The sequence below is a fragment of the Erigeron canadensis genome, chromosome 6, assembly GCF_010389155.1.
Source record: "Erigeron canadensis isolate Cc75 chromosome 6, C_canadensis_v1, whole genome shotgun sequence".
Taxonomy (NCBI): domain Eukaryota; kingdom Viridiplantae; phylum Streptophyta; class Magnoliopsida; order Asterales; family Asteraceae; genus Erigeron; species Erigeron canadensis.
Genome location: NC_057766.1, coordinates 29,472,052 through 29,497,454, shown reverse-complemented (window position 1 = coordinate 29,497,454; position 25,403 = coordinate 29,472,052). Strand labels below are relative to the sequence as shown.

At 33.1% G+C, this 25,403-nt stretch overlaps 3 protein-coding genes and 2 non-coding genes across 5 annotated transcripts; 2 read left to right on the top strand and 3 right to left on the bottom strand.

Moving 5' to 3' along the window:
• Window positions 1-6,425: 6,425 nt before the first annotated feature.
• Window positions 6,426-12,865, top strand: LOC122606117. The gene is made up of 8 exons (XM_043779082.1): window positions 6,426-6,732; window positions 8,825-10,576; window positions 10,676-10,837; window positions 10,917-10,968; window positions 11,179-11,327; window positions 12,048-12,134; window positions 12,255-12,380; window positions 12,483-12,865. Exons 1-8 carry the CDS (start codon window positions 6,670-6,672, stop codon window positions 12,561-12,563), a joined length of 2,472 nt encoding a protein of 823 aa, XP_043635017.1. The 5' UTR covers window positions 6,426-6,669; the 3' UTR covers window positions 12,564-12,865.
• Window positions 12,866-15,339: 2,474 nt separating this feature from the next.
• Window positions 15,340-15,410, top strand: TRNAG-GCC. The gene has a single exon. It is a non-coding gene; the product is annotated as a tRNA-Gly (tRNA).
• Window positions 15,411-16,005: 595 nt separating this feature from the next.
• Window positions 16,006-18,987, bottom strand: LOC122604395 (protein FMP32, mitochondrial). The gene is made up of 7 exons (XM_043777290.1): window positions 18,514-18,987; window positions 17,978-18,109; window positions 17,806-17,865; window positions 16,894-16,970; window positions 16,725-16,781; window positions 16,508-16,574; window positions 16,006-16,411 (listed from the first exon to the last, which is right to left on the bottom strand). The coding sequence occupies exons 1-7, from the start codon at window positions 18,772-18,774 to the stop codon at window positions 16,292-16,294; spliced, it is 774 nt and encodes a 257-aa protein (XP_043633225.1). The 5' UTR covers window positions 18,775-18,987; the 3' UTR covers window positions 16,006-16,291.
• Window positions 18,988-19,080: 93 nt separating this feature from the next.
• On the bottom strand, window positions 19,081-19,153 carry TRNAK-CUU. Its single transcript has one exon. It is a non-coding gene; the product is annotated as a tRNA-Lys (tRNA).
• A 957-nt stretch (window positions 19,154-20,110) lies between these two features.
• Window positions 20,111-24,792, bottom strand: LOC122605004 (3-phosphoinositide-dependent protein kinase B). The gene is made up of 5 exons (XM_043777866.1): window positions 24,364-24,792; window positions 21,217-21,383; window positions 21,048-21,108; window positions 20,904-20,973; window positions 20,111-20,653 (listed from the first exon to the last, which is right to left on the bottom strand). The coding sequence occupies exons 1-5, from the start codon at window positions 24,623-24,625 to the stop codon at window positions 20,533-20,535; spliced, it is 681 nt and encodes a 226-aa protein (XP_043633801.1). The 5' UTR covers window positions 24,626-24,792; the 3' UTR covers window positions 20,111-20,532.
• Window positions 24,793-25,403: the final 611 nt, after the last annotated feature.

The following is a 25,403-nucleotide window of genomic DNA, read 5'->3' as shown; positions in this document are numbered from 1 at the left end:
GATGGAAATGGAAGGCGATAGTCGGGTGTCGGTGATGATGGATACTGTCACACTAAAAAGTGGTAATATGAAAGAAAAGAAGACAAAGAAGTGGTGTGATAATATGGCGGCGGTGGTCGTGGCAATGACGGTGTGGTGGTGGGACCGACTGTTGGTGGTGGAGGCGACGTTAAGTGGTATAAATAATTGATGTAAAAGTAATTGATTTAAAATGTTAATGGATATGTTAAAAGCTAGATAAAAGACTGGTAGTGTAATTTAATCATTAATGTTATTTTAGATAATTTCCCTATGTAATATTTAAAGAGATAGTTGTTTTTTTTTTATTAGATGGTATAAAAGTATAAATTATGTGTATATGGAAATTATGATTAAGAAATAGAGGTATTTTTGTATAACGCTCCAAACTCTTTTAAACATCATTTAATAAAATATTGCACAAGTTGGAAAAATTTTGGTACTTAGAAAAATAATGCAAATTTTCGTCGAAAATCGAAATGTTATAAATCAAGAAATGACAAATGGAATATTCTTATAATGGTATAATAAGACTAATTTACAAGTTTCATGACTCGGAGAGTTCAAACGAAGGCTCGGTAAAAATGATGTCGAGGACAGCGGATGGAGGATGGTATGGAGGATGGTATGGCGGATGATCCGCCTTCTCCTGTGGATGCTCTGAAGGATGATAAGCATCATCCGCAATTTCCTGCAGTCCCACCACAATTTGACAACCTTTCTTGACAACAATTTTTATGACCAAAAAGACATATCTCATACTTAAACACCCAAAGAAGTTATAAATACACAATCCAACATTTCAACAATAACCATTTCTCAAAAACACAAATTCTTCATCATGACGGGTCGTCTTACCCATTTTACCAACGTAAAGTTTAACACTTGATCATTTAAACAATTTCAACAAAGGTTTGACCTACAACTCCAAATGTACCAAGAGCCAAAGGGGGAAGGATGTCTAAGCCTCTAAACCACAAGATTGTCATTCATCCATGAATGACCTAAATACCTTCAAGTCTTGCAAAATCTTTACTTCTAATATTTCAAGCTTTAATCAACAACTAGTTCATTCTTCCGGAACTACCTATAAAAATGGTAAACAACTAAAAAGTAAGAGAATGTTTAGTGAATAAACTTGCATACAAATATATACACGAAGGAGGGCAAAAACACAAAAGACTATCGCATGTAGCCAATGATACCGTCATATTATCACTTGCATACTCACTTTTGCGCTAACAAAACATACATGGATCCATATACGCTAAACAATAATCTCAAAAGGTTCTTAGGCCTCAAAGGTTCTTAGGCCTTTATCTCATATCAACTATGGGGTTCTTAGGCCCCGACCTCAATTAGGCCCTAACGCCAAATCGATTACCACACACGCAATGTAAGGACCCAAACCTTTTTAAACAAAATCAAATTTTTTTATTTTTTTTTGTTGAGCCCACTGCGGCGCAGTGAGGCAAAACACCTCCACTGCGGTGCAGTGGAAAACTTCGGCCGAAAATGAAAGATGGCCCACTGCGGCGCAGTTAGATACCACACACCCACTGCGGCGCAGTGGTTTTCCTCGGCAACAACTACCCAAAAGCCCACTGCGGCGCAGTGAGCTAGGATAGGCTCCCACTGCGGCGTAGTGGAGCTACCTGCAGCAACTTTTGTTCAAAATCAGATTTTCCCTGTACTTGACTCATTTTGTTAAAACCAAAACACCATTTCAACTTCAACATTTCCATATACCAAAACATGACCTTTAAAGCATATAATTTACCCATACATTGAAATCATTCCTTTTTACAAAGCTTATGACTACAAAGTTCCACAAGCGGGTCGATAACCCTACTTGGGTAATTGTCAAGTTAGTTACAAATTCTACCATTACTAAAGTTTCCAACACAACAACAAATTATCCAAAATGCCAACCTTCAAATAGCAAAAGCTTCCAATCCTAACTTCACTCGATCGCTTCTTTACTTTTGCTACTACCAACTCCTATAAGAGAGTTAAACAACTCAAACATAAGCAACGCTTAGCGAATGCATACACATATAATCACAATCATGTCATTTCAACTTAGTGCATCAAGCACCATATGAGCCTAGCAAGCTAGCCTTTTCATACATTTCAAACAACATACATTCATTTTCAACATGGCCATGGATAATTTGCCTAGTAGGAATTTACCCACCTACTAGCTCTTATAAACAAATCGACTAGTAGGAATTTACCCACCTACTAGTTCTAACAAACAACTATCAAATGGGTCATAGGAATTTACCCACCTATGACCTCTAGTAACAAGAACATGATTATATGCATATACACTCACTTCAAACTTGGCTACTTGACAAAACAATGCTACAAGATCAACAATTTATTCTTCAACACCTATACAAGAATAATCACGTATCATCTATGAGTTCCATGACTCAACTACTTGAAAACATCTAGTTGTATCCAACACCTCTAAGATTATGGTGTTTGGCTTCTAAACACTTTTCCAACAACTCTAAATTTTCATGATAGAACTTTATTTCATGATTTCTAGCCAAACACCACCACTATGAACTTCTTATTATGGGGGATTTTCCATTGTCATCAAGTCTTTAAATCAAGCTAACAAATTCCCATTTAAAACTATTAGGGTTCTTCTTGAAAATCCCAATTTAACAAAATCCCCAAATTCTAAGGTTAAGAACCCTAAATTTTAATAACAAATAAAACTGGGGTTATGAAATCAATACCTCAAGAGTGAAAGACAAAAGATTAGGGCTTGCAAATCACAATTCTTCCCCCCTTTTCTTCTTGAGAATTTCGGCCACCACCACCTCCACACAACCCTCAAATTTCAATTTCTTATTTAATTGGTGGTGATTGTTGTTATTGTTCAAAGATTAAGGTTCTTTAATTTATAGATTGAAGATTCAATTGCATGCACTTGAAAGAATTGAGAAAATAAGATAGTTAGGTGAAGAGTAGAATTTTGAAGTGGGAAACTATGAGTCATAAGGATGAATTGGCTGGCTTATTTCCTGATAGCCACGTCCCATTCTAATTTTTGTGGGTAAAATACCCGCTAGCCACTAAAGTTCCAACTAAATTAATCCCTTATCTCAAAACAAAATACTAGGAAATTAATTTAATGCCAAAACTATGAAAAGGGTAAATTTTCTTTTACCTTAAAATATTGGGGTGTTACACGGAATCCACCATCATATGGTAATCGACCCAACGCACATATAAGAGTATGCAAGAGTACTCACCTCCTCCGCGACTAACAACAATCAACAATGCAACAACGAGTGCAAAGCTTTCAACCTATCAATTCAATACAATATGCACATAAGACTTTATTCACAATCTTGGCTAACTCACTTAGCTAAACTAACGATTCACTAGCATTCCTATTCACCCAAACTCAATTTCCTTGAGTTGGCTTAAAATCAAGTTTCACTTAACAAAGCTCAATCTTTCTAACTCATCAATCTCAATTATCTATCATTTTGCTAAAAATCTCATTTTACCACCATCATGTGGCCATTTCATCTAGTTGCTCAAAATTACCAAATTCTCATTCACTAGCCTTTTCCAAACCCAAAACCAACCTATTTGTCATTGAGTTACTTTCACCTTTAACAACTATATTAAGTAGTTCATCTTACCTTTTCAACCACATTACAATAACTAGCAAAATTTTATCTTTTCTTACAAACTCAAATTATTACTTTGAAATTATCAATTTCATAATCAAACACATCATATAACTCAATGACAACTAGGTTAACTAAGGAATTGGGAGAAATTAACCATAATTCATTTTCTAGCAAAACCCCCCAATTTGGTTCATCCATGAACCTTAAATTCAAAAAGAAAGATAAAAATTAAATTAGGGGAATTCAATACCTCAACAACCAATAGATTAATGCTTAGACTTAAGTTGGAAAATTCTTCTTCCTTTCTTTTCTCTAGCAATTTCGGCCACCACCACAAAACCCACAAGCCCTAGCTTTTCAATTCTTGAATGGAGATTATTTGATGGTGATTATTATTATTATTATTATGATTTTTATTCTTGGATTGAAAGAATTTGTCTTTGATTTTGGAAGAATTGAGATGAAGTTGCATGGAGGAATGATGGTGAACAAGAGTGAAATTGTGAGAAGTGGAAAAAAAGGAAATGGCTGGCATTTCCTATGAGTGCCACGCCCTTTACTAACTTTTGTGGGTATTTTTATCCGCTATCCGTTAAAGTTCCAACTAAATTAACCCCATGACCAAAAATAAAATGCTAGGAAATTAATTTAAAGTCAAAACTATAAAAATGGGTTAATTTATTTATCTTAAAATTATTAGGGTGTTACATTTTGGTATAAAAAAGTGTTGAATTTCTTAAAATAGATTAATTCAATATGTTTTATAAAAAGTTATAGATTTATAGATTATAGAAGAGTGGGGTATAAGGGGTATTATAGGAATACTGGAAAAAAATGCGAAATATGTCCAAATAGTTAACATATAGTCAGGATATTAATATATGGGTCAAGATCCGAAATATGTCCGGGATCTTGGGCTCTGAGATTACTAACAGTAATTTATTTTATCTAAGCAATATAGGAACGTGCAAAAGTGTTTTCTTGCCCCCAAAGTCGGAGTTAGTTGCTGGAAAACATGTGGAAATGGTCCTTTGATGTTCAAGAGCCAAGTCTTCAAGTAAGAGAAAAATCTGCCAAAATCCCATAATTTTAGGATAGTTAATTGTACTTTTTCCCTATAAAAGGGCAAATAATCAATAGGCTGAACAATTCGGTTCTACCACAGAAAAAAAAAACATACATCCTCTCCCTAAAACTCCAAAAAACCTCTATAAACACTCGGAATTCATTCACACCAAGATTTAACCCCCAAATTCATCACTTAGAACGATCACTTACGCCCTTGTACTGTAATTATTCTAAAATTATAATAATGAAACAACAAAGGCAGGAGCAATTGCTTCCTCCCAAGGTTTTTATGTCGGCATCCAGATGGATTAAGGGTTTTTCCTCGTAAAAATGCTATGTGTTCATGCCTTTTACTTTTTATTTGTCTTAGTTTGCATTTACGAAAGGTTTTTTAGTAGTTTATTTAGGGATCATAGTCTAGATCTTGAGTCTTTATTGCTCTAATCTTCGTTGTTTTTGTCATGTCTTCTTTAAAACGTTTTTTTAGGTCTTTGTTAGAGGTTTCCTGATCAAAACTCTTTTCGTACTATTTTCATTAGCAAAAACCTTTCTTTATTTTAAGATCCTAGCTTTAATTTTCAGTACTTAGCTTTAATCTTCAACAGTTTTCTTAGATTCTCAAAGTAGCTCTGTCTCAAAGGCTTTCATAAAACTCTTTTTAGTAAAAACTCTTAGTTTTAAGTATTATATTTAAGAAAACTTTACTTTTATTTGAATATCCTAAGACACCAAACCCACTTACAAATCTTCGGTACTTGAAATCTTTTCTAAAATTATCCTAGGTAATTTTTGACCGAAATAAATATCCTTAATAAAATAATTTATAACATAAATACTTCAACTTTTAAATAACCATATTAACCCCAATTAAATCAACTAATTTTACATTCATTACCACTCCACCATCATCGCCCACCCACTACTACTACCGTCATATCACGTTGACATACGTCTAATACATTATAAATGAGTCCAGTAATACAACAATATGGATCTAGATTTAAATATAAATGTTAATAATAAGACATTATATCATGTTGGAAACTAAAGAATGAAGCAACACCAAAAAATCAATATAGATAAAATAACAAACCAAATGAAAATACTTAATCAACGTACAAGTAATAAACTTAAACATAAAACTCGTTATGAACTAAAACTTCATTTTAGTTATATAATATTGAAGTAACGCGAATAAAAGTATAAACTTATGTATAAAACAATAATACGGATAAAGTAACATGTGTATAGTCATTTCTTATTAAAAATGGTTTAGATATATGTTGAGTTATGGTTTTTTAAATGATGAATTGCTAAAGACTAAAAAATATCGAATAAAATAATGTCTTCTTAATGATTCAAAGTGTATTTTTATGTAATAATTAAAACTGCATTAGGGGGGTAAGCACTCGATGATGACTTTGGTGAATCGAAGAGAGAGAAAGAGACAAAAGTGAGACAAAAAACGGAAGTGATTTTGATAAAGTACACTGAATCGATAATAATAATACAATCAAATTGGTTAAAAGTGACATGGTTATATTAAGGAATATCACCAATTGAGTTCCAACATAACAATAAAACATAAAATGATAAATGATAAACACATTTATGGTAAAAAAAAAAAAAATCCAAAACATTTAATATCACAATTAAATAATTAAGAATAAAGAAAAAGCAAAAAAAAAAAAAGAAAAACCTGTCCCCCTCTCTCTAGAAAAATAAAAAACAAAAACGAACACTGGTTTTGCTCGTCAGGAAAAGATTACCCGCGCTCTAACAAAAAAATTCGCATTATTCTCTCACTCAATGCTCCTAATCTGAGCTTAACCTTAATAGAAACCTTCATTTCTGTCAAATTTATCCAAATAATTATCAACAGATAGTTACTGACTGTGAATTTAGGGTTTAATTGGAGAAGATGACTTCTGTTTCTTCTCCATGGATTCCTGAAGATGACCTCCTGCTCAAAAATTCTATTGAGGTTTCATTTTTTACCTTTTTATTTTTATCTATTATATATATTATTATATTTACTATTGTAGATTATTATTATTATATTTTTTTTCTATATATGTTATTTAGGTTACTGTTATACCATGATTTCATTGATTGGAACATAATTACATTAAAATTTGTATGGGTATATATATATATAATTCACGAATTTGTATTATATATTTATCAGTGAATATAACTTCTTTTTGAAACAATTTGAAATAAATTTGATTGTTATATGAATATATTTCCGGTGTATATAATTAGAGATAGTGTTCATAATTGTGCATACAGTTATAGATTATTGGTGCTAATGTATGCATACGCGCGCGGGAGCACATACATGTGCGTGTAAAATGTGTATGAAAACAGTTTTGTATAAATTTTGTAAATTTTGTAGAAGAATGAGATACAACCTAATTATATCGATGTATGTGATGTTCATGTAAGTATGTTTGTCGGCATATGTGAATCTAGCTTAAGTAGAAAGTAGATCTTCTATTAATAGCATTTGAATTATTAGTGTGGAATTTGCTGGCTTCACGTGCGACAACAGTGTAATGAAGATCTGAAAAATCCGTAGATCTTCTGATCAGTAATATGAGGGTGAAACTGTGGCATTATTAGAAATATAAGTGGTGTCCAAGTATCGGAAGAGATTAATGCTAGTTGTATTTGTGTAAGAAAATATAGGTCTTATGTCAACTCGAGGAAACATCTTTTTGTTGATAATGGTGCATTGAATGGGCAATGTGATTTTAAAATCGCTTTAAACATTGTGCACCATTCTCGTTCACAATTTGTTGAATGTGTTATATGCTCTCCTAAATTTCCTTAGTGCTTTTATGAGAAACACTAGCTTGTATGTAGGTTTGTTAGTTTTCAGTCTAGCATGTGCCTTATCAATCCAAGGAGCTTCTTCTTTGACCTTGCACGTTGTACTTTCTCATATTGTGGTTGATAATTGTTTTAAACTACCTAGGCTTTATTGGTCACGTAGCAAGTTGATTCACACACACGCACACACAAGTAGAAAGGGAAGCAAACATATAGTTCGATGACAATTCGCTTTGACAAGTAGGCTGATGTGTTGATTCATTGATTGTTATGTTTATCTCTATTATGATTATCATTGCGTCTCTCTAAATAGTATAAGAGAGAAAATAGAGATTCGTTACTATAATAAATAGGTATTTGGTTCACGTATGTACTCTCAATTTATGTAAGTGAGTCTTAGGTTCTCGAGGTGGGACTCGTTTTGGCAGCGGGTTATCTTTACAAAAGTTCAAGATCTTTTCATTTGTTAATCTCAAATCTAGAGTGTATACAAGCACGTCAGATTGCCAATCTATTCTTGGGAAGTTGAGAAGTCGACTATTCTGGAAACCTGTCTTTATTTTCAGCACTCCATCTGCAATTTAGATATTTTTCATGCCTAACGTGCAAATGATCTTTTGAATCTTGAACTTGGCAAACGCTTAGTCAAGACAGCTGCTAGGTGGTCTTTGGTGTTTAGGAACATTGATGAAATAACTTTCAAGATTCTCCTTTATGAATTCTATTATTGTGCTGTACTCGATATTGATCAATTGTTGATTATAGATATATTGTTGTTATATATAAAGATCTACCGACATCTTATGTTCATCTAAGATGGCTCTATTTAATAATCTGGGCTTATTATAATTACTATGAAGTCTGTGCGAAATATTGTTGACCACAGTTTTGTAAATACAAAAAATGTAACTCATCTGATTATTTTTTAAGAAATAAACTTATATAACTCTGGTGCAGTTACGTATGAGTACATCTAAAGCCCCTAGTACACGCATATACTTTTAGATCTTTGATGATTTTTAAACATAATAGGGCAATGTAGCTGTTTATTTATATTTCAATACAACCCATGGTGCTTGGTCCTAATGGTATGTTTGATGACCCGTCCACCAATAGGTTAAGGGTTCTAATTCCATGCTGGACAAGATATACATATGTGTGGATGTTGTGTATGATTGCGCCTCTAAAAAAATTTCTATGTCAATATGCGCTCTTAGTTTATTGTTTGTTTACCTTCACAGGCTGGAGCTTCTCTTGAAGCACTTGCTAAAGGGGCAGTAAAGTTTTCTCGCCGATTTACATTTTGTGAACTTCGAGATCGGTGGTATTCTCTTCTTTATGATCCTGATGTTTCTGTCCAAGCTTCTGCTCGTATGGCTGAACATGAACTATCCAGTTCTAACCCATCAACAAAATCTAGATCGGACAGTTTGAAAGGAAGTGAGAAGGTCCATGAGAAGAGAAAATTTGGAAGCATCCGCAGACATTATTATGCCATGCGGAAGAGAATAAAAAATGAGATTTTTAGTCCTCCAAATCTCGGATTTTTCGAAGAACGCAACCTTCAAAACTACAACCACCAAGAACATAATGTCACAACTAATCACAATGCTCATGGTGGCAATGCCATGCTAGATGACTGTCTTGCAAAAAATTTAGGGTTTGAGGAAAATGACTTTGAGATCTTGCGCCAGGCTTTTCCAGAATCAGTAGGAACCATTGCTACTACTACCGCTACTACCGTTGTTAATAGTCAAGCTACTGCTTTTCATGTGCAAGGATGCCATAAGTCAGCGGAAAATGATTTTATAAATGGATCCATGAGGGACGATGGATTATATAAATTTACTGAAGCTGTTTCCCTTTCACGTAACGAATTGATGGGTTCAATCGATCCAAATATTGAAATGAAAAATGCCAACTTTACTGATGAGCCAGGTCCCTCTGAGGCTACTCCTAATGAAAACTTTCCCAAAACTGATAAATCAACTGGATTTGGAGGAAAACATCATTTTCACTCTCCTGTTTCAGATGGTAGTGCTTCATTTCACACTTTAGGATTTTCATCTCCATCAACTAGACTGCCACTCTGGAAGACATTAGAAGACATTTCTGCCCCTGACATGCCAGTTGACGAGAACAATGCCGAAAGTCATCAGGTTGCAGAAGAAACATTGGTACACCCTGAGGATTGTGAGCAGAGAAGAAGTAAGAGCTCGCCAGGGTATGATGGGCCCCACCAGGAGTCCCTTTTGGAAGATAGATCTAATGGTTTTATCAATACTGGTGGTGTTCAGGATGGTGAATATGCAGATTTACCAGATTCTCTTCTCAACTTCTCAAACGAGGATGATCTTCTTTTCATGGATGTAGATGTGAAAGATCCAATAAACGATATTCCCAAGGATGTAGTAGAAGCTGATTTGTGCAATGCTGATGCTACCACAATTCCAAGTATTCAACGTCCAGAAAAATTAAAAGATACATCATTTCATAGTGATCAGTATCAGGGGGTTGATGTACCGTCAACATCTGCATCGCAGCTTGATTCTCTCCAGCCAACTGAAAGGCAAATTTTGTGCACTCTAAATATGGAAGACCCTGACATACCATGCAATGATGATATTTTCTTACTGATTCACCCATCTACTCAATTTGCTCATTCAGATGGATTGCAAATTCCTACAGATGCTATTGGTCCATCACCCTCCTCATCTCATGAGAAGGATGGTGAACAAGGGCCAAGTTCAGATAAAAAAGGTAAAGATCCTGAACCATGTTTTACGGAGTCACATGCCGGTGGACCAAGTGCATTACCTGTTGGTTCTGCATTGAAACATGAGTCATCTGATGCTGACTATCCAGTTCCACTTCCACTTCCTGGGAAACCTAATAATCCTACAATATCTAGTCAAACTAGGCCCATGCATACAGCTCTAGAAATTAACGGGAATGGACTAGTGGAGGAAGGTGCTAGCAAAGTTGAACTTCGGGTATTTTCACCTTGATTGCATAGTACAAATGCTTTTATCACAACTTCAGTAGTATATTATTACAACTTTGTCTCTGAAGGTATATTATGTTGTGAACAGGGTTTAGGCAGCCCAGCAATATATAGCAAGATGCCATTACCTATAGAAATTGGTTCCGTCAAAATGATAGATCCAGAAGCAATGGATGATTCTCATATTGATGATCTTAACAACTCTGACAGCGATGGTGACATACCTTACTTTTCAGACGTTGAAGCTATGGTAAATTATTGTGACGTTGTTGTAGATATTTTCATTGCAATTTGAGATATTCCGTTACATAGCTGATCTACTCTTTCAGATACTTGAAATGGACTTGGCCGATTCTCAGGAGTCATGTATCACAAGTGAAAGTAAGCTTTGGGCACCTCTTTTTAGTTTTTGGTTGGAAGTGGATAACGCTACTTAATCACAATGTAGTAAATTTTAGTGATAAAAAATGCTTACATTTTTATGAAGTTAGAAAATTAGTTCAAATGAAGCTTATCCCATGCATAAGAGATGTGCATAACATATGGTAGTTTACTTGTTTTTATATATTGTTGGTTTTGTCCCATATGCAGTTGCGAGATATCAAAATGAGGGTACTAAAAGGTTGATAATGAGGCTAGAACAGGCTGCACGTTCTTCATTTCAAAGAGCTATGTCATCTCAGGGAGCCCTTGCCATCTTTTATGGGCGTCGTCTGAAGTACTATATGAAAAAATCCGAGGTATAACTCTGATGAAAGCGTCAGATTAGTTTCTCTGTATTGATAGAAATTTGGTACACTCATGTTAGGTTATGTTGTAAAGTCTAGTGATATCTGATTAGTGACTACATATATTGGATACGTAGCCACTTTCTTGTGTCCCAATGAGCATCTCATTTGCATGGTAATATGGAAAATCACAGCTCACCTATTTTTTCTTGTGTTCATTTATCAAGATGTAATCGACTACAACTATATCATATTTTTCCTTTACTGTTTAGTTGTTAGGATTAATTATGTGAGAAAGACAGACTAGCTCTGGAGCTGTTGTAGTGGGTCCATTGGAAAGTTCAGAGATAGTAAATTACCTGTTTAGACTGGTCAAACAGCCTGCCAATTTTCCACATTAAGATTTATATTTTTATGTACTTCATTGAAGTTTTGTCATAATTTTTTGTCAAGGGACTAGGCAACCACTGTCCCGCATGGAGACAATGGTCTGAGTAGCATAGTTTTTGCAATAATGCCAAACATCCAAGGAATCGATTTTGGTTCCTTGAATTTAGGATAACTTCTTGCCCACTTGTCGGTTAGTAAAAAATGGACTTCTGATAGTTTTCAACTTAGTTACCAATGATCACATGGCTGATATGATTTGTGAGATGATCCACAGACCAATTTAATGCTCATTTTCTTAAAATTGAAACCGGGATCCTGAAACATTATAAATATGTTTTGCAGGTCACAGTTGGAAGATCGACTGATGACACCGAGGTTGATATCGATCTAAGAAAAGAAGGGCGTGCCAACAAGATATCTAGGCGGCAGGTGAGATCGTCTCCTAATCCTACACTTTTCTCTTAAGTTGCTAAACTCGATCAGTGCAGAATACGTGTGTTATGAAATAGATCAGGCATATTATTTAGCATTCTTTGTTTATCTACTCAGGCTATCATAAAGATGGAAACAAACGGATTCAGTCTTAAAAATCTTGGGGCGAATACAATCTCATTAAATGGCAAAGAAGTTGCTCATGGGCAGATGGTTGCATTGCCTTCAAGTTGTTTAATTGAGGTGATCAGACTTTCATATTTCATTTTCGATAAAAAAAAAACAGATATTCTTATATAAAGTTAGTTTGTGCATGTCATCTTATCTGATCTTTTAAATTGGTAGATACGGGGTATGTGTTTCGTGTTTGAGATCAACGACAAGTATGTGCGACAATTCTTGCAGAAGCAGCGAACCCAAGTGTAGACTAGTAGAATAACTTTAACCTGATAAGCAGTTGTGGCATCACTTCCAAACCATGAGAAGAAGAGTATCATCCTAAGTGTGCCCTTCTCTTTCCCCAGGATCCTCTAATTGTGTACTCTTGTGAAAAATGTCAATTACTCATGGATACATATGCTTCCCCATAAATATGCAATTGTGTAGTCTGTAGATATGTAATGTAATGTAATATATATCATTATACATACACATGGTTGCTGTATTAACGAGTCTTGTGGGACATGAATCTCCTCCATTGATAATATCACATGATAGAAGTATATGTATGTTCTTGGTAGTCTAACTTGTGTTTTGAATGACAAATTCATCTATCAAATGCAATGGTTGATGTGGTAATGATGATCCATTAAATTTTGTTTTAATCCTTGGCTTTGGCTTGGTATATATATATGTGATAGTCATGGGTTTTAGTTTGGTGACAGGCATATTACTTACTCTAATAAGGGAATAGGATGTGAATAGTGGTTTTTTTGTCTTTATCTGTACATTGAAGATAAATAAAAGAATTAGCAATTATTAAACGTGAAATGGATTTGGTTCAGTGGTTGTTCTTCATGCCTTAAGGGTGGAGGTCATGGGTTCAACCTTTCTCACCCTCTTTTAGTTTTTTACATTTTGGTCCCTCCTTTGTTTTCTTTTTACTTTTCTGTCTTTTCGGTTTTTATTTTATTATTTGAACCCCCTAACCATATATAATTTGTTTTTTTTTTAAAATCTTTTGTAACATCTTTGTTTTTTTAATACCTTTATGTTTTACTAATACTTTGTCTTTTTTTTTTTTTTTGTATTTTGTCATTTTTATATTTTGACATTTTTAGTATTTTATTCTTTGTAACATATTTTTTTGTAACTTTTTAAATTTTTTATAACCGTATTATATGTACTTTATAACAATGACATATGTATTGTAGTTTATAATGTTTTAACATTTAGTTTTTTTTTTTATATATAACTTTTGTTTAATTTATTGATTTTTTTGTCTTTGTATTATACAATAGTTTTCAACACTTTGTAACATTTAAACTTTTATAGAATATTTTTTATAAATCTTTATTTTTTTAATATTTCATTTGTATATTCATCATTTCTTAAGTTTTTGGTCTTTTATAAAAAAAATTTGTAAAATTTTGTTTTACATGTATGTTATCAAATATTTTTTTTTTGTTTTCTTTTGATTTATGCGTTTATTTATACATTTTTACGAAAGAATAGTATTTGATAACGCAGACATTTTCAAAAGCCGATGCCGCCCATCGGGCGGCTCGAGCTACCTAGTTATATATACACTAAAAACCTATGTGAATGTACAAGTACTTTATGCATGTACAAGCTTTTAAAGCACATACTAATTTTAACCAAATTTCGTTTTCATCCCTTAAATTTAAACCAAATTTTGTTTTAACCCCCTAAAATTTCTATATTTTTTATTTATACCCCACAACAAAGTTTTCGCTTTCATTTTCGTGACACTAAACTTTTAAATTCTCATGTTTTCATCAAATAACTTTCACACAATTACGGTTTTATCTTTTAAACATTTGGTCTTTGATTATTTTCATTTGTCTTTTTATACATATAACGTTTTCATTATACAATAACTTTTATCATCGTTACGTCTTACGTTCATGTTACATTTAAAACATTAATATAGTTATTGTTCATGTTTTTAATATTCTCTACATTATTTTATTGTATTGCTACATGTTTAGTTGTTTTTTTAATGTAAGTTTTCATCTTTTAACATGTATCCCACATCAAAATTTTCTTTTTCATTTTTATTGACACTAAACTTTTGGGTTTTCAGGTTTTCATCATACAATTTGTACACAGTTATAGTTTTACTTGTAAAGATTTAGTTTTTGATTATTTTCTTCCGTTTTATACATATATATATATATAACGTTTTTAATATATAATAATTTTTATCATGTTTACGTCTTACATTCAAGAAACATTTAAAGTATTAATATAGTTATTATTTGTGTTCTTATACGACTTATTATTCTTTTAAAATATTTTTAATGTTATTGCTAGATGGTTAGTTGTAATTTTTAAAGTTTGGGTTTGAATATTTGGCATAAATTTGTCAAAACTTTATTGTATACTTTCTGCTTCTTCAGAGCCCTCACTTTCTCACTCAACTCACTCAAACGCTCACCAAAAACGTACCCCGTGGCAACAACTAGTTGTATACTACGTAGATCTTATTGCTGTCTTCTAATTAAATAAGGTTTTTTTTAAAAAAAATTTTTGTTATTATAAGGATATCATGCTTACTCTTATAATAACAACTAGTTGAGGTCTTTGTTTTGCACACCAAATTGGATTATCAACATTATCTATCTCCTCCTTTATCATGGAGTAGTAATAATGAATACTTGTTACAAGTTTTGTTTCAACTAATTAAATGTAATGTTTGATTTTGACATACCCAGACATTTATTTATTTTTATCATTAATAAAACATATAATTGAAAAAACTTGTGAACCATATCTATCATCAGGTTTATCCATTACAAACATTGATATTAGAGAAAAAAAAATGAATTGCAAATTTTATTTGGAAAAGTTACAAGTGTAGTCTTGTTCCACAATGGATCTCAAAATTTGCAGACTAGGAAATATCTTATAGTTATATGTATGCTTAATTATACAGTATATCGTTTGATAAAGACTTTGCAAAATTTAATAACTCAGCTCGTCGGAATATTACATATTGTGTGAGAACATAAACAACAAGGCACCAGTGGTCTAGTGGTAGAATAGTACCCTGCCACGGTACAGACCCGGGTTCGATTCCCGGCTGGTGCATTTTTTTTTTAATTCGTTGCGTTTTGAATGTTTAGGGAGAATAAAAATGCGACCAGAAAGTATTGATACAAGAAAGAGAGGATTGTAATAGCACTTGTATTTGCACAATCCATTCACTTGTTTCAAGTAATAACTCGTTTTAGCTAGCACACCAAACCCACCAAGATTGAATTTTACTACTTTTCGGCAGAAATCAGACATTTGCAAATTAGCACACCATACACATTAGAAATGGATTTTATTTCTTTACAGCAGGAACACAGCATTACCAATACCAATTGCACACCGTACACACAACATGAGTCAAAGGTACACTCAGACTAATATCATAAGTGGCTCTTTGTAGTAACGCCCACAAATTTGATTAATAACTCTTTACACTTTGTAACGCATCGTGGTCTGTTGCTTTTATTTCTCAAGCACACATATTAGATATAGTGTCATACTGTCATTGGTCGTCATGCATAATAACAAGGATAAAAGTGATTTGATGGTTCCTGGAGCAAAGATACCATACATGATGCTCCTATAGCTCAATGAAACAAAATTCATGAAAAACCAGCAAAGAGATGAAAAGAAGCAAAAATTCCTGTACTACCGGTAAACACTAATTCATAGTTTTGACAACTACAAAGAAAGATCAAATATTGATTTTCCAGTTTACATCAATGCTATTTAAAAACCAAAAACAAAAAGATATTTCAAGTTCTAAAAGAGACACAACATCTACCAAGTCTTGGCATTTGTGCAAGAACAATGGTAAGATTAGTACAGTTATGCTACATTATCAACTGATCACGAACAAATAAAACGCGTGAAACTGACGTATCATATTTCTCTATGTGTTAATGCTAATTGTTACAATTAGCAAATATGACAGTTTACATGAGTATACGGAGCACGGCCAAACCAACAGCAGATATCGAGACGAGGGTACCTATGCAGTACTTAATCACATCGTATTTTGCTGCTTCTAGCTGGGCCCTTAAAGAATGGATTTCCTGAATTTATATAAGAATATACAAAGTAGAAATTCAACATTTTGGTCAAAGTCGGTATTTTGCCAACTGCAGGTAAAAAAAGTAATGTTTACTCACTCGATCAAGTTTGTTTGTAAGGTTAGTAGTCTCTTGGTTTTGGTTAGCTAGTTCATCACGAATTCTCCTGCAATCATTGATCACTAAGAATATAAGATTGACAGTAACCATCAGTCAACTTCAGATGAACTATGTCCAAATATCATTGTTTCATAATAGCATGGTCTTACTCTTCATAAGTCAATCAACAAGTAAAAAAAGAAACACATTGAATTACCCCCTCTCGAGATTCAAATCTAGACGCTGTCCAGCAGTGACTTTGTCAATCTCATACCTATATCACCATAAAAACCAGTAATCATTGGTTTCAATATAAATAATATTAAGGTTTGTTTAATCACCAAATCATATGCTGCAAAGTTGACTCAATAGTAAATAGTGCATACCTCAACTCACTGCGCATCTTCTCTATATCATTCCTCAATTTTTCTGTCTCGCGTTGCAGCAAAGAAAAATGATTTTCCTGCAAAAGAAGCAAAAGAAATCAACTACTGGAAGACAAGTCACCAAAATAAACAAAGCGTCTCCGCTACTTTAACGAAATCACACACTAAGTCAAAAATAAATGCATCAGTGCATTTTTACGGCAGTATTACAACCCCAAGATCGTGTCTTGATCCATTGATAATTATTGTAGATGATAATAGATTTAATCTACAAGATTCCTCTATTTTGTTGTTGTTGAGTCAATTAATAATTAGCCATTACTATGATACATAGATTGTGCATTGGGTAACAAAATATTTAAAACATAAAAATCATGAATATCAGCCCATATGATTAAAACCTACACCAAAAATTATTAATAAAAGTCCATGTGATAAACCTACCACATCCTAAAGCCTAATGATTGTTCCTATACATGTTTTGGTTCGTATCGGGTTTTTTGTCAAACACCAAATTCAAATCCGAGTATTTGTGCAAAAAAAGGTAGCATCTTTGATGAACGAACACAAACTGAAAGAAGAAATAAAGCTCCAGGGCTCATTATCAAAAGGAAACAACAAAAGCACATAGACTAACATGACAACACCCGACTTCAAACAAAAATGTACAAGGGCTGTTCCAAAATCAGTTGGTAATGGGTGGGGATTGGGGGTACCGTTGTCACAGATAGCACAAGGTCTTGGGTTTGAGTTCGCATACCCACAAATGCACAACAGCTGAGTGAGCCATGCATGCCCCCCACATTATTAATACTTTGATAGGCAGCCGATTGGGGGCAGTTTGGGTTGCCGATTATTAATTTTTTGCCACAAATATTGTGATATCGATATAACTGAACCATAAATATATACCTGAGAGCTTTGTACTTGAGACTTGAACTTCCCCAAGTTACCATCTTGAGTCATCTCAATCTAAAACCAAAGATGCACAAACTTACTCACCAGATAACCCAACAAAAAACAAGCAACAGCAATTTAAAATCGACAATGAAACCAGAAAAACAAAAACAAAAAAAAAACAAACCCTTTGCATTTCAGCCTTGGAAACAAAAGACTGGGCCACATTTTCCAAACTATCATTCAAAACCTCAGTTATCGCAGACGTAATGGCTTCCGCTTGCTTCGAAGGCACTCCTTGTCCTTCTAACCTTCTAACCTAAAAAAAAAATAAACAAAAATCAAAAACCATCAATCACATTGACCATAAACCTAATAATAAGCGGCTAGGCTGCCGCTACATACCAATAAAAAATAATTATATATAGTCAAAAACACTGTTCACATGACTAAAAATCCAAACTTTTTTGCAAAAAAGACTACATTGTTTAACTTAATACATTTGTTCAAATTCTTCTAATCTTTCTATCTAATCTAAAAGAGAAAATTCGGTCAACCATTATTAACATTGACCAAAACCAACATTAAGAAAAATTAAAACAAGATAAATAAAAAAAATTCATCATCAAATAAATGCTACAAAATGCATTCAAACTAAATATCACATTCCACAAATATATATATATATATATATAAGAGGAAAATAGGAGGGAGAATTATTACAAGGGCAAGAGTATCAACAAGGAACAAACGTTTGCCGTTAGATTGAACTAATTGTGATATCCCCCTCCTCCCATCTGAAAAACATTTATTATAATTATTTATATTATTATATTCATTATTATTATTATTATTATTATGATAATAATGCGATGATGAAGATGGAATAAGCGTGGTTTTGAAAGCAGATGAGGACGAAGTGATGGCCTGAACGGATCGGAGTCTAATTCCGGCCCGGATACAGGCAGCATACGCTGCTGCCATTTTATTTATATTTAATTAATTTAAAAATCAAAATTGAAACCCTAATAATAATAATAATCACGATTCAAAAATTTGATTGAAATAAAATGAAATTGGATTGCGGGGGGTTTTATGGTTGTGGGAAAATGTGTATATGGGGATGGTTTCGTTGATTTTTATTTTTTTTTAATATTTTTTTGGTATAAGATGAAAATAGTATCCGTACACGTTTTTCTTTCTTTGGGAATGAGAAGAAGATATACGCCGACCATGTATGAGAGAAAGAGAAAAATGAAATTAAAACAAAAAAAAAGAAAATGAAAAAAACGCCCACCGTGGGGCTCGAACCCACGACCACAAGGTTAAGAGCCTTGCGCTCTACCAACTGAGCTAGACGGGCTAATTTGTGATTCATATGTTTACATAAGATATAATACTACTTCTAAAGATGAATCATGGCCCATAACAACATGATTTGCTAAGAAGATGGTAACTTTTTAATTATTTATCAATAAAAGAAAGGATCTACTTTTGCTCTAATTGTAATTGCAGGATTACACACATGGCGGGACGAGGTATCTTTATAACTAACCGTCACCAGGTATTCAACAATATTAACGATCGAATCATCTTTTGATAGTGATACCCAATGGCTATGTACGTTATCCATTTTTTAAGAAGAGTTTTTAGGCCATGAGTCCAACTACGGAAATGGATGATGTTGATTTGAATCCATGGATGGAAATTGTTGTTGATTGAATAATACCCAAGTGTATACTATGAAATTGTAAAGTTTTTGGTGTTTCATTTAAATAATATTGTTTGATTGATAATAACAACATTATCAAGAAAATATATCATCTCATCTTCTCTCATCATCATGGTTGTTACTGATTAGTAGTAACTACTCCATTGATTAGCAACAATATATTATTTTGTCAAAGCAAAAATAAAAATATGCTGTCATGGAATCTTTTCTTCTTTACCATTGGCGCCTGTAAATTACTATAATTGGTACTTGATCATTGAAAAAAGATACTTGAGCATAAAGTATACCATTCACAGCTATTAAATCAATCTGATGATATGCTGTCAAAATGTTTTGCTCCATAAACTATACTAAAGTTTTGTCAGATACTAGACTACAGTTAAGTTAATCATTCAAAACTAACAGACCCACCCTTGGTTTATTTCATTACAAACAACTGAACAAGTAAACAATTAACTTACTTTTTTGCAAGACAGATGATACTTTAGCAACATGATTTAACTAATTTTATCCATATACCCCTTGCAAAGTCTTACATATGTTTGCATATAGAAAACACAACGGTTACAATGGTAAATGCTCAATGCAAAACTAAAATAACATTTGTTTTGCAATCAAACAGATTCATTCCACAAACTAGTAACAATTATTTTTGTCTGTTAAAAAAAAAACAAAAAACAATTATTCTTGTCTGGTTTTCAAAGAATCTCATGTCAAAGTATACAGGGCAAAAGTAAAATACACAACTCATTCTGCACTTATCTTTGTGTGTGCTAACATAGTACTGACCGCGGCCTAAATCATCAAGGACTTCCAGAATTCAGTTTTAAAACATCTTTTATAAGAAAAAATGAAAATTCTTGCATCCTTAAAGTTAGAGTCTTGATGATTCTTGATGTTCTTCTCTTTTTTGCCACTTTTAATGTCACAAGATCGATTGTAAACTTGATTTTTCTGTTCTTTGGTATGGATAAAGAATGTCCATTCCTAGATCTTTATCGAGTCAATCCTTATTTTGGCCGTCTTCGATAAGGATACAAAACGTCCTCGACGCTATCCTTTATTTGATTGCCAACTTTGCGCACATTCTTTGCTACTCCTGATGCAACTACATTTGCATTTCTAGTAAATCTGTTTTTTTAAAAAGAAAGAGCAAGTGTAAGCCTATGCAAAGATAAACTTTGATATTTTGAGATCAAACACTGATCGTTTGATAGATAATCTACTAATAGATTTGACATAAATCATACTAATCAAAAGTCTCAAAATATTTAAACTTGCATCATTATAAAGCTCAGAATTAGCTTTAGTCGACCTCAAAAACTATTTTGTAAGTTGTAACAGATGGGAATATCAGAAACACATAGATATAACTACTTGCCTGCTAAAGAAATCATCCGATGCAGATTGAGTCGGCTTGTTTACTCGTGGTTGTGGAATTGCATGGTTATCTTCAAAAAAGAATGACTTGACTTCATAATTGCACGTTTTTGAGTTTTCATATAACGCTAATCAAAAAATTTACCTTTGCTATGAGCATGCGTCGGAGCAGAGATAGCATTAGTAGGTTTTCTGTCCACCAAAACCTACAAACATTCGATTATGTAAGTATATCCGTGATACGCAGGAGAATGACAAACCAGAATAACACACAGATATCTGAGCACAGACAGAGAGAGAGAGAGAGAGAAAACCTCGATACCAACACAAACTGGCAACTCCTTTTGTGTATCTTCATTGCCAGGTTGACTTTTCATATCTGAATAAACGGAATAACCAACACAACCATATCTGAAATCAGCAAGACTCCTACCCTCCTTTGAAGCTTCCATCTCGGATTCTCCAACATAGTAGCGAGGTACTAAGCATAAAAAATTCAATATCCAACATTATTTTTATTATAACAAATGACGATATTGTATGTATGATATTATTTAATTCACATATAAAGGTACTAAGTATAAAAGTTGACATTCAACATCCAACATTACTTTTATTATAACAAATGACAATATTGTATGTATGATATTATTTAATTCACATATTAAGGTAATCACAAACAGGTACAGATTCCATAAATACACAACAAAACCAACATTTATGAAGGTTCAATCATTCAACCATCAAATAGTAAAGCAGCTGAGGTAAAAAAACATGTCAACAAGTCAAGGTTCAAGAAACACCAGATCCGTAAAATATAGTAACGTACTAGGAATCCAAAAGTAAACATAACATGTGCTAGTTTTTAAACTGCCAATGTCAAATATAACAATGTCTTATAATCAAGACTTTTATCGAGTGAAATAAACTTGAATTATACTTTTTGTTTTCCCTTTATTAAACTGACAGCCTTATATCAAGAAATAATTATAAACATATATGAATGGAGTGATTGCATTTAGATAAAGTTCGTTTTAAGTTATTAACTGCCTCGCTAAAAAATGTTAACTTAAATAGAATGAGCACACAACGACACTCTTATAAGGTTTTACTTATCAAACAATCCAACACACACACACACACACCATAACTGGTTTTAACTTAACCTCCAGGCAATGCTAGGAATAGTCCGGTATGAAGTCGCGATTCGCATATCCTAAAATTCTGAATGGTGGGGGTAGGCTCATTCCAGATTGCTTCGGTATGATGTACAATTTATTTTGGTATGATACTATGATGTACCCAATACATAATAATATTAATTTCGTAAAAATTTATACATCTACAAGTCACAACCAAACTTCCTATTTTTATTATACATTTAGAGGATTTAGTTATTTCACCTTTACATGTTTGTTCAAAGGACCCAACTAATAGTTGTATTAAATGTTACAAAGAATCGGGTATATTCAAGTATTTGGTGACTGTCAAACTTCCACGATCAAAACACTGATTTATTGACATAAATACATTAAACCAAACCTCTTTGGAACCCAAATCGCATACCGCAGAGGCCTGAAACAATTTTTGAAGTTGATGGTGAATGTTTCCGTACAAAATTGGGCCTCTGAGCAATCTGGCTCACAATCATACCGCAATTTGGTACGGCTGTACCCATTGTTGTATATAAAGGTTTTGAAGGTCATTATAACGCTTAAAGGTGGTCTACCGTTATGTTATCTGTCTTTTAGGGTAGATTTAAAGGTTGCATTTATGAATTTTTATCCATGACCGGGGCCATGGATAATAGATCAATACATATATTTAACCTAATGGTTTTGTGTTTATTAGGCCAACTTTGATTTTCGGCCCAATACCGATATCTTATGAAACAGAATGATGGCTTGGTTTAAATAACACCGCCAACATTTATAGTTAGATAGTTATTTTGTTGGGATATTTTTAGGTAAAAGGATTTACCAATTTACCAATCTTTAGTCTCCGTTATAACGCCGATAAATCTCCACGAAATGAGATCTATCCTTAAAAGTGGTCGCCGCCAAGTGACCGCCGACCGTTATTTACAACCTTTGTACCAAAACGAAATCGCGGTTGGTTTAGCGATCCCTGTGACTATGTTCCAGATTCCAGCTAATTTCATGAATAGATACTTTTCTATTGGTTACTCTCAATTGCTTAGAAGCACCCTCTGGCTCTGATCATGACATCTATACTATATCCAACAGATTATTATGATCAAGTTGAATGCCTGAATGGTACTACAGGTGACCAAGTATACCCGTCTTCCCAAATAAGTTTATCAATTGCAGAAGGCCACAGGATCATACAGTTCATATTTCGTACGACTTACTTTATATAATTCTGTTGAAGATGATGATGCCCAAAGTATTGACGGAAACTATAAACAGTGTAGAAAAGTTGATGCATGTGCTGGAACTTTGCCAAGTCCCATACCATTAAATAAAAGTGCGCGGAATTGTACTGCCAAATTCTTAAAAGAAAAGCCAGCTGGACTGAAGTCATAATTACAACTTTAAACCGTATAGCTAGCTACAGAAACTAAAATGTTGCCATTAATAATTCGTCTGCAAATATCATCACAAATTTCTATTATCAAATACTAGCTTGGGAATACCTACACGTCAGTTCACACGATTACTGTGCTACCAATTTATTTTAAATTAGTCTCTGGGTTACACATATAATAATAAAACAAAAGAAGAAGACCAGTCGCATTAATAATAAAACTATGCGGCTGGTTATCGTGACCATGGTTAAAAGAAGACTGATTCAACCCATATAGAACTCAAATAACCTCCTACTTTAAAGTACTAAAACCGGAAAAAATGATGATCTAAAAATATACGTGTAATAAAGATTAATATGTATGAAGTTTGTGTCTTGGGGGCAAATTTTATCAGGTAATGCTTTACAAAATCCTAAAAAATGCAAGAAAATAATATACAGAGCAAACGATAAACTAATCATTACACAAGTAAGTAGGTAATGGAATCAAAACGATCTGATATCGAAATTTAACTAAATACTAACACTCAAATTCACACAGAACTACGACGTAAGATAAACTCAAAGGTAGCAGCTTTAGCAAAAAGTAAACTCAGCACGATCATACTAATACTCCATTTCTAAAAGAGCCAATAGCTAATACTGAATACTAAACTAATGTCTGTCTGTGCAGCGGTCCGTCACTCTCAAGGTCGACTCTGCGAAACGCATAATTACTTTTTCTAATTTCTTTTTCTTTTTTGTCAAGCTAGTATTTGCAGTATTAGCATAATCATAATATACATCTATATGACTATATCTATAATTCTAAATCTATAGACCAACCGAAATCAAGTAATCAATAATAAATAAATATTAGAAATCACACGAAATACAGATCAAAAATATATATATAATTATATATAGATGTATACCTTTGGGAAGGGAACGGGTGAAACCGACGCAAACCGGATTGCGAGAATTGGATTTGAGAGTTGATGAATAATATAAACATCCTTTACATGATTTACCTTTTGTAGCTGCTGCTCCTTTTTCATTCAGTAACTTGTGTAAATTATTACTGCTACTTTTATCTTTTTCATTATTATTATTATTATTACTGTTGTTGTCATTGTTGGTGTAATTAGGGTTTCCTCCTCCTCCTCCTCCTCCTTTCACTTCTTCTTTTTCTCCCATCGATTATTATTATTATTATATTATTATTATTTCAATCCCTCCCTAATTTGTTATTGTATGAGTATGAATAAATAAATTAAATAAATAAAAGGTTAAGGAGTAGGTGAGAAGCAGCTCCCGGAACGCTTTGGAGAGGGAGTCGGGGAATAAAAATGAAAAAATTGCACAGATATGAATCGAATGCGGGGTGTTAACGGACTTTCTGTAACATTTTAGGGGGTAAAGAATGATTTTGGGACAAACACGTTTCCATAAGTAGAAGTTACAATATGACATCATATAAAGTTAATAGATTTTGTGTTTGATTTAACAAACTTCGTGTCTTTGTGTTTGAAAAACTAACATTTGTGTTTTATAGGTTTTTTAAACAAATCTTATCAAAATGTAACCTTAAACACACAAATTGACACGTTATTTGTTGCATTTGTATTTGATTTTAACAATTTCGTGCTATAACAAGTTTTGTGTCTTAAAATATAACGACTTACGTGGGTTCTAAGGATGTATTGCGTTATCTTCGCACAAGTGAGATGATTTGTTATTGGTGTAAAAAACTGCACACCATAAAATCGTTTTTTGTAATTTACCTTTTATTTTATCAGTATAAAATATTAAATTGCAACTAAAAAAATCATTAAATTGTTGTATTTACACTTCAAAAATAAGCATTAATGCGTAGATGCATCGATACCACTTCATTACCATGCTTGATATGCGTAGATTCATATTTTAAAGAGACTAATAAAAAACATCACGTCAAATCGCCAATGGCTGCCGC

Bases quoted from the DNA above. Each gene is read 5' to 3' on its own strand.
- LOC122606117 (XM_043779082.1), top strand. From the start codon at position 6,670: ATGACTTCTGTTTCTTCTCCATGGATTCCTGAAGATGACCTCCTGCTC. The intron at 10,577-10,675 runs GTATTTTCACCT...TGTTGTGAACAG, and splicing joins CTAGCAAAGTTGAACTTCGG to GGTTTAGGCAGCCCAGCAAT. The intron at 11,328-12,047 runs GTATAACTCTGA...TATGTTTTGCAG, and splicing joins ACTATATGAAAAAATCCGAG to GTCACAGTTGGAAGATCGAC.
- LOC122605004 (XM_043777866.1), bottom strand. From the start codon at position 24,625: ATGGGAGAAAAAGAAGAAGTGAAAGGAGGAGGAGGAGGAGGAGGAAAC. The intron at 21,384-24,363 runs GTATACATCTAT...TTTTATGCTTAG, and splicing joins CACCCGTTCCCTTCCCAAAG to TACCTCGCTACTATGTTGGA. The intron at 20,974-21,047 runs GTAAATTTTTTG...TCTTTTTTGAAG, and splicing joins GACGCATGCTCATAGCAAAG to ATAACCATGCAATTCCACAA.
- LOC122604395 (XM_043777290.1), bottom strand. From the start codon at position 18,774: ATGGCAGCAGCGTATGCTGCCTGTATCCGGGCCGGAATTAGACTCCGA. The intron at 16,971-17,805 runs GTATATATTTAT...CTTCTTTTGCAG, and splicing joins CTCAAGTACAAAGCTCTCAG to GAAAATCATTTTTCTTTGCT. The intron at 16,575-16,724 runs GTAATTCAATGT...CAATGATTGCAG, and splicing joins GATTTGAATCTCGAGAGGGG to GAGAATTCGTGATGAACTAG.